The sequence below is a fragment of the Anser anser genome (genome assembly GCF_964211835.1).
Source record: "Anser anser genome assembly, chromosome: 13".
Classification (NCBI taxonomy): Eukaryota; Metazoa; Chordata; class Aves; order Anseriformes; family Anatidae; genus Anser; species Anser anser.
Window position 1 is genome coordinate 9824660 of NC_139734.1, and position 9340 is coordinate 9833999.

Consider the following 9340-nt stretch of genomic DNA (forward strand, 5'->3'; position numbering starts at 1 on the left):
AAAATGTTCTTTCCAATGCTCCTATCTGAGATAACACTATTTTCATACAACCTCTTCCAGTAGTAATTAATTTTCTTTACAAGTGTATTCATGATGATACATCGGCCCTGTAATCCAGCCCGAGTGTGGTATGCAGAAAGGATTTCCATTCACTTTCAGGTTGGCATTTGGAGGTTCTCATTTGGAGGTTCTCATATCCAGCATTTCCGTTCCCAGCCCTCTCTGTTTTGGCACTAATGTACAATGAGTAATCACAGCTGAACCAAGCTCCTCTGAAGGAAGACCAGCTCCTTCCTACCTGTGCTAAGGCAGGACTGCCCTCTAAGTCTCATGGGGAACCCAGGTGGGCAGCACTGCGTGAGGTCAATAAAATCACAGACTGGGGTACTGCATCAGCATGATAAATAGCCAAGGGATAACATGAGATTCTGAGGGTAAAGGAATGTAATCTAAGGAGCACCGAGCTGATTAACCCATCGTAGGGGTGGTCAAATACACCATGAGGAGCTTGAAAATGGTGACAAAATTGCATTTTATGTGGTCTGCTGTACACAGCCTGAAAACTGCAGGATTTTGCCTCTGACATCAGTGTCCCGACTACTTTTACAACCATCAGACAACACAGCATTTGCAGTTCTCCCCTGGAAGAGCTTGCAAGCTCAGCTCTCCGTGCATCCCTTCATACCTCTTTGCCCTGTCCTTCTCATCTTCATCCATCAGTTCGTTTACACGACACAGGGCTCTGGAAGGAAAGGACAGAAGTACTTACTGAGTCATATTGCCTGATCTCGTTGAGGCTGTCAGAACATGGAGCTTACTGGTTTGTACCCTATGACCTCCTGGATGCTTCTATCATCCCTGACCCAGCCTCCACTCGATTACATAGTTTCTTGCTTGTTCTGTCACCTACTGAGGCTTGAGAAGTGAAACCTTTGCCATATGCCCAAACATACATCTACAATAACTGTAATTGTACTGGGAAAGAGTCAGCAGCCCCCAGCCTGCCTCTGCAGTCCCCTCTGTGAAAACAGCCCCAGCCACAATCAAGCCCAGCCAGCACGTGATGCAGCCAGGGGAACACCAGGGATGGGGAACCCTACCAAGGCATTGATTTCTGCACAGGAACCAGCGTCTCCTCTGCAAACATGAGAGCTGATCTCAGTTCGAAGTCTGTGCCAGGCAGCACAGTACCTGGTCCTGCTTTGGGGAGTCAGCTAGGCTGCTGGAATTCATTGCAATGCTTAAAGAGCATCTGAGATTTCTGTCCCAGCGCAAGGGCACAGGAGGAAGGTATGCTGATCCCCCACAGGATTAGTATTAGGCAACAGCAGGGTACGGTCAGGAGATTCGAGGAACGATATGAGACAGGCTCACCTGAAATGCCCTGCAGCCAGCGACCGATGCTTGCACTGGTGGACTCCCACCACATCATCCCACCTGCATCCTACTGTGGGGATTCATACCCAAGGCTGCAAGTCAAAACTGTTCCTCCACTGGCATTAACCACCGAAAGGAAGGGAACGTGACCTGGCTTCCCTGGGGTCTGTCTGTCAGCAGTCATTGTGGGCTGCTGTCTTTATTGTACACTAACTGCTTCTGCAGCACAGGTGAGGAGAACAGTTGGCCACAATTCCCTGTAAGGACATGGTACTCTCAAGCCCCATGCAATGATATAAAATCCATCACGATGAGGGTGACCTCTTCACTGGTGATTTGCTCTCAGGTCGGTAACTCCAAATGAAATAAAACCACCCACAGCTGAGAGGATGTCAAAGATGCTGCTCACAGAAAAAGCAACAAAAATTCCCCCTCCCTCCCCTGCTCTGGAGCAAGGATTCCTCTCCCTGCAGGGGACTTGGGCAGCGTACGATTTGTATGATTTCTGTATGATTTCTCCAGTCCCAAAATGTGGATGTACTCCACAGGGAGGGGGTGGTTCTCCCTGCCTGAGTCCCTGGAAGCCCAATTAGCCGTTACCTGTTCTATCGCTCAGATTCATCAGTCCAGACTGACGGAGTGGGATCAGCACTTCTTATCACCATGTAAATAGAGACGGAGAAAAATTAATCCTGGAAGGAAATGCAAAACCCAGTTAAAACACAGTTGCAAACGAGACTTAGCCTCAGGAGCAGCAATTGCTTCAAGCCGAAAAGGTCAGGGGTCACCAGTTAGAAAGGTGGTCGGGTGTAACTGGGGAGCAGCCAGGGATACTGGGACACGTCTGGGACTCCTGGATCTGTGTGCACCACCTGCTGCCACAGAAGCAGGCCCAGCTGACCTCTCATGGCCAGAAAAGCACAGGGCCTGATAGTGTGGAAGAATGGCCCGACTAGTGTGGGGCCACTGAGGATTGATCGGAGTCCTTCCAACACCTGACGGTACAGCTGGCATGTGTGCAATGAGAACCTGCGAGTACACCTGCCATTCACCAACGCTGATCTATCTGGTGCTTGTGGCCAACACAGAGCCCATCCGGTGGTACAGGGAGAGTGCTCTGCAGGGCAGGCGAAATGGGACAACAGGCCGAATTCTTGCTCACTGCACCCATGTGAGATTATGTCAGTCCACCTGCTTGAAAAACCTGGATCGGATAAACTGTAATGCCGTGGTTATAAACTGCAACACTGAAGTTACCTGGAAGAGGACTGAAGCTCCTGACACAACAGAAGTACCAGAGTAACACATAAACATGCAGCTATATAAAAGGCTTCATGTGTTTCAGCCCTAAGCACTTCAGTAAAAAGTGCAGCTGGGATTAAGTCGGCAATTTCAGCTCAGAACACGAACTTCCAGGGAAAACCTTACGCAAGGACTGGTGTCCCTGCTGCAAACACCACCTACGTAACAGGTTTAGGTACGGGGGACCTGCTAGGCTGCTGCTCTCACAGCAGTCATACGCTGGTCAAATTACAAGCTTTTATCCTAGTTCAAAAGGAGCGTGTGATCTTGTTTGTTATCCCAGTGACCTACATTGGAACTGAAGTTCTTATCTTAGTCACTGCTTCTCACCGGCAGTGCTGCTTCTTTTCAAAAATTACGTCGTCGTTTCTCCTTCAGAAGGATGGCCCACACCCAAGTTTTGCTTAACTCAACAATTTCTGAGACACGGAGATATAAAGAATATTCTTTTTAAAGCAGTGGGTTAGATTCCAAAAAAGTACTTGGAACCACACAAACAAATCTATTAAAACTTTTCGGAAAACATTTTTCACATACAGGCCTAAGTATGTAAAAATTCAGCCAAATAAAAGGATTATTCATGAGTTTTGAGTGCAAAGCTTTGCACAGAAACCTTCCCATTGCCTTGCCCATCACCTGTCTAACCACCGGAGGCTTTTTACTGGACATTAACAACGTCCAGTCATTGCTCACCAAGCCTAAATTAGGAAAGGCAGTCCCAATTGCCCCGTCTCCAGCAGTAGCTGTGGCATCCTGCCACAGCACGGCTGCTGTGAGCTGCTGGGGTGACGAGGCTTCCCGGGCCTGTCCTGGGGACACCCCGGTGAATGCGAGCGATGCCCGCGGTCAGCACCAGACTTGGAGGCTCAGACAGAATAAAAGGCCATAAAAGAAGTCACAGGCCCGATCCCACGGAGAAGCTTTTTGCATGATGCAGCAGGATGGTGAGCTATAAAAAGTCTTAGCAGAAGACACCTAAGGACAGAATATTCTTAACCGGATTAAGCACTTCAGGACTACATTTAGCTAAGTGCTTTTTGTCTTGTTATAAGCCAGGGCTAAATATAGTAACCAGAATACTTAAGAATAGTTTCATAAGGGTTGTATACACTCCTCGGCAAGACAAGGCACTTAGCACTATTGACAGAAGTATGTCTGCATGTTAAGAGTATTTTAAACAGCTCCAGATAGAATCTCTTTGACCTTAACTGTATTAACCAGAGGGATCAAAATTTATTTATTGCCTCCTGAAAATCCTCTCCTGCAATACACGGAGAGAAGAACTCCTGAACTCTGCGGGCAGGTGAGGAGAGAGGACACCTGTGAATGCTGCCAGCATCTTTTTCCACCCCACCTCCAACTGGTGATGGTCAGTGTTCCCACCACGAAATGCACATCCATCATTGCTTAATGCCCTCTGTAGCAAGAAAAGATTTGTTCTTCCCTTGCACGAGGCATCTCAAACAACACTAAAAGCACTTTAAAGGCAAGTTACATTTTAGACTTTTCAAACATCACTGTATTAAAGTTGTTTCTAGGGTTACAGAAAGGGCAATGGAGTCTGACAGCCTTAACAAGACAATGGACTTCTCAGATACACATCTAAAAGTTAAACTGCTGTTTCATCCTTTCCGCAATATTCTGGCACAATTTTTACTGAAGAGGGAATGGGAGAGGGAATTTTTTTTAACTCTTTGTTTTGCCGAACTGTTTGACTTCAGGAGCTATCCTGAAGTTGAACTTGCAATATTGAACTGCAATATTTTGACTAAAGATAATGTTTATGTATTGGATTGCTGTAAAACATCAAAACATTCATGTTACTTTGAGGGTAACTCTTAATGGCGTAACATATTAGAAAGAATTATCCCCTGAAACCAACAGTTCCTATGACTGCTTCAATATAGTGTTAATTTTAATTATTTGGCTATGTCACTGATGACAAGGTAAAGCTCACTCTGTGAGTCTACTGCTCTAATTTCTTTGCGATCAGCAGCAAATAAAGTTTTCATCAGTCACCTAAAAACAGCCCTGAACCCAGCTAATTTGATTGTTTTTTCCAACTATTTCAAGTCATCTACTTAAAAATATTTCCTATGCACAAAAACTTTGTATTTAATTTTTTGTAGCATTTTGCACTTGCGTAATGCATGGCAGTTCGGGAGTCTTCAAATCTATACTGTAGGAAATACTTTAATTATGGAAATGCGCCATGCTAATAATTTCCACAGATTTTACATGCAATGAATTCAGCAGAGAGCTCTCAATTACAAGATGCAGCACAACATAGCCGTAAATAAGAGAGTTAACGCGTTCTCCAGCAGTACGATTTATATGTCAATATGGCAATGTTTCATTCTTCCAGAGGCAACAGGAGGGCATGACTGCGCTTGACAGCTAAACAGCAGATTTAATTTTTAAAAGGCAGAATTTAACCTTTTCAGTGAAGTGCTACTGATTCAATTATAAGATGCTAATGTAAATGACATTTGGAAAAACCAAACAGTGCCTCTGAACCTTTCCGGCTGTTTTACATGCCGTAAGGATTCTCCCAATCCCTGGATCTCCACCGCTTACTTCTGTTTCCCACCCCTGCCTGTATTTTCGTGCAGCATCTCTGCAGCAGCTGGAACAGGGTAATAATGGTGGTGAATTGATGAGAGTATCCAAAATTCTGTGTCCTCCTCTTGTTCATCTGTCAGAAGCGGACCTTTTCTGGCACTGCTGTAAGAGGAGCATCTCAATGCGCTCGCTTAGCTGCAGCATCCCCCTCCTGGTTTATTGAGCTCTAAATTTAGCTTGTTACCTGTGACAGATTTATGACTACATTCATTACAGCAGTAACAGCTTCAGAGAGAAGCTAAGAGGTGCCCAAAGAAAATGGATTATACAAAACAATTATGCCATAAAAGAGGCTGTATCAGAACACTGTGATTCAGCACCAAAATGAAATGAAAGATAAAGGGAGGAACAATGCTGCTGTGGGTTTTCTTTTTTTTTGGTTGTGTGTCTTTATTTATTTATTTTTAACTAGGGTATGCTGTTTTCTAACAAAAGGAAAGGGGAGAAAGATTAAAAAACACTAACAGACGCTTGAAAAGAAAAGATGATTACTGGAACATTTTGTTCTCTAGGATTTTTGTCAGATTCTGGAGAAAATAGCTGGCCAACTTTGTTCTGTTCCAGCAATTTACTAAGCCTTGCAGGCTAAAGATGCAACATTGGAGGAGATTATTTTAAATGTCTCTAGGGCTTCTGTAACAAGAAGGGCATGTATTTAATTAACTCTATCAATTTGTCTAATAGCCTCTTAAAATTCTCAAAAGATGGCAAAAGGCAGGACTGCTGATTCACAACCCTACCAGTACAAAAACACAACTCCACTGGCACACGCAGGGGAGGAGAAAAATGAGCATGCAAATAATACTCCTGCAGTCTTGGACAAATACCTGTGTTTATTTGTAGCCAGTTACCACAGGAACTACCCTTCCAGTAAATGTGTGGTACTATGAAATGATGAAGATGTATCTAACCCATAAATAAATTTTTAACACACCTGGCTCATTCAGACACGGTATTTCTGGACCTGGATGCTCAGTCTAATATTTAGAGCCAAATAATCCCCCAACAATAACATACAGTTTTCTCTCGCGTGGCATAGCAGCAAAGGCAGTTGTTCACAAAAAATCCTTTAGCAGAAATCGAGACGTGTGTTCGCATGTGACTATTTCCAGGAAAGGCACATAGAGACAAAGAGAAGGCAGCAATATTGAAATCTCACAACCAGGAGCCTTTTGAACAGAACGTTCTCCAAGATTTCCAGAAAATAGGAATTTTCTTAAAGCTCTGGTTCTGCTTATGGCTGATCCCAACAGGGCAATGCATGAGGTGCATAGACATACACATACAAACACGCATTTTAGTTCAGAATGATTTACAAAAAAACCTGAAAGCAATCTCTACCAAGGAAAGGTGACACTCAGGATGACTGCAGCACTGCTCGTCTCCTGAGGTTTAACGTTAAGCAACCATTCCTGCTGGTGAATGTGGAAAGAAGGCAAGCAGGGCTCCCTGTCTCGTGCCTCAGGGCACCTTCTATCATATCCACTTCTCTGGCAAGTCACAAAAGATGGCATTTGTGTGTGTGGGAAGTTAACCCAACAAATTTCAGCATTGAAAAAAGCAGCTCGACAAGCTAAAAAGCAAACAAGTGAACAAAACAAATAATTTGATTCTGCAGCTTAAACAAGATGGACAACAAGTTTTGGTTGTGCTACCCTGAAATCCTGCTTGCATTTCCTTTTCTGTTCTATTTACTATGGGTGAAACTCATCCCAAACTAAGTCTACGTGCCATTGAACTACCTACTTTTAGGCCCTGTGTGCAGAATAAATGTAATCACTACACAATAAAGAAAATCAGCCATCTAGTCAAGCTAAACAATCAACCACCAGTTTGTTCAAGGAGGCAATAATAGCATCCATGTCCTTAGCTGTTCTCTTTTTCTGCTCAAACAATATATATATATATATTTATTTTCGGTTTCTTCTTTCTCAGGCTTGTATATCAAATGCATTTCAGATGCTGAAGGACGGTACAGATGAAGAGATTTGTGCTTTGTTTTCTTGTGCTGGAGGTTGAACTCATAATGCAAACCTAAAAGTGAGGCCCGAGGGCTGTTTGCCTTGCACAGTAAAAGGAGGAGCCTTCAAATGCATCAGCAGTGGGTCATTGGTGGTTCCAGGGCCATACTTCCCAACTGCTCTGCTCTGGTAAAGAGATAAGCGGGTTGCATGACTTGGCTAAAAGTCCTTCTCCTCACAGCCTGCAGGATGAGCAGAGATGAAAGCAAGAACTGATTGCCATCTCCCTGACGAGCACATCCCAGGGTCCCCAGGTAGCTGCCTGCAGAACAAACAAGGTGGTGCCAGACCTCTCTATTTGGACCTCATTTAATGAAAGAGGCCCAATACTATCAGTGCTTCTCCACTACGTGACCAGATATTTAGTACGGTCCGTGCCTTTCTGGCATGCACAGATTGACTGTATATGACACAAATCAGAGCATCCTGAAGGCACATGGCATGTTACTCCTGCATTGCCCTGTCTTGGCACAATGCTACATCCCCAACAAGAGAGGGAAACTCAGCCGGTGCCCTGCTGCTGCTGGGCAATGCACCACGAGGCAGCTGGATGATGTACAGACACCCTGCAGGTAGCCAGCTATCCTTGACTCTGTCATTCCTCTGCTTCCTTACATCTGCTGGGCCCTCTGTACCAGGGAGCCCTTCAGCTGCTGTAGTGGGAGGTCTTGGGAGTCTGGTTCTTGTTCGCTTTCCTTTGCTTTCTATGAACAATGTCAACTTTTCCAATGCTTCGCAAGCAGCTTGCTGCCTTCTCCTCGACTGCTTCTACATCAGGAAGTCTCGACAGACTCTATAAACACGCTTATCCCTGTTGTACAAGTGAGGAAACAGGGGCACACACTTCACTTCTGTCTTTTTTTTGAGTGTCCCAGTTTTGGGAAGCTGTATTTGAAACGGTAAGTGCAGCTACAGCCTAATTTTCAGTAACGCTGAAACACAGCACAAGCACCTACAAACAATGCACATTTTGGAAAAGTTTGACCTAAATCGTTGGCCCAAGGTCAGGCAGCAGAGTTAAGAAGTGAATCCAGATGTCCTGACGATTAGCCCCGTCTACTGGCATTCAGTCAAGTCTTCCCTCCTAAAATAAGCTTCCTGAAGCATCAGACTAGAGTCTTAGAACTCACTTTAATATGTAGCACTGATAAGAACTGATTTTCAAGTGAAGGAGGGAGAAAAAAACAACAGTTCATTATTTTTTCCTCAAGTGGCCACTGAGTGACTAGTGGAAGGACAGCTCAGGATTCATCTGATCCCAAATTTCTACTGATAAATCAAAAAAGGTAAGATTCTTCTCCCTTTTTAAAACAACTTGAAAAAAAAAAAAAACAACAACCACATTTTGCCTCCGTAATCCTAGACCTGAGTAATTTAATCTGCTCTCTGTTGCAATCTGTTTCTCATGTGTATCACCAGCCTGGAATTTCTGGAACTCAATACATAAGGAAGCTATTCAAAAAAAAGGAAATATTATGACAAAAGCATTAGAGATAGGTCTAAACCAGACTGAAAGCCTCCCCATAGCAGAGGAGAATTCAGCTGCTGATCCAGAGTTAAAACTCTCTTCAGCCCAAATCTCAAACCTGAACACTGCCAAAAAGGTGGCATTTCCCAGCACCAGCCCACCTCTCAGCTCTGGTTCAGAGACAGAAGAAAGGAGAGAACGGGCCCCGGGGCCATGCAGTGAAGCATTTATTCTCCTGCAGCAGAAGTGGAGCAGCACTAGCTGTCTGAACAGTTCAACTGCCCCATGTGAAAGACCTGTGAGAAAATTATAAAGAGCTTTAGTAGTTAAAATTCAAAGTCTTACATGCAGGCTTACTTAGAGTTTTATCTACTTACCCATTAAACGAATATCAAAGGATTCACTGCAGCTGAGCTAACTGACCTCATTTTATATCTCTGGCTTCACGCGTCCAAGTTCAAGCGTAAGAAAAACTTCTTTACCCTCTCGGTGTGTTTAATTCGGGAGTGTTCCAGGTATAACGTGCATGTAAGTCAAAAGGAATTTAAAC

General features: G+C 44.2%; 1 protein-coding gene across 10 annotated transcripts in view; it reads right to left on the reverse strand.

Moving 5' to 3' along the window:
• Positions 1 to 9340, reverse strand: part of PASD1 (PAS domain containing repressor 1) — a 97262-nt gene that overhangs the window by 23391 nt on the left and 64531 nt on the right. For 9 of the 10 annotated variants that reach the window (XM_083797168.1, XM_083797165.1, XM_083797166.1 and 6 more), the window contains 2 exons: positions 1978 to 2069; positions 686 to 742 (listed from right to left, as the gene is read on the reverse strand). In XM_083797168.1, the coding sequence (XP_083653294.1) occupies positions 686 to 717 (32 nt within the window). In that variant the 5' untranslated portion in view covers positions 718 to 742; positions 1978 to 2069. Of the gene's footprint in view, positions 1 to 685; positions 743 to 1977; positions 2070 to 9167 lie in introns of all 10 variants that reach the window. The other variant, XM_083797171.1, reaches the window with a different exon arrangement.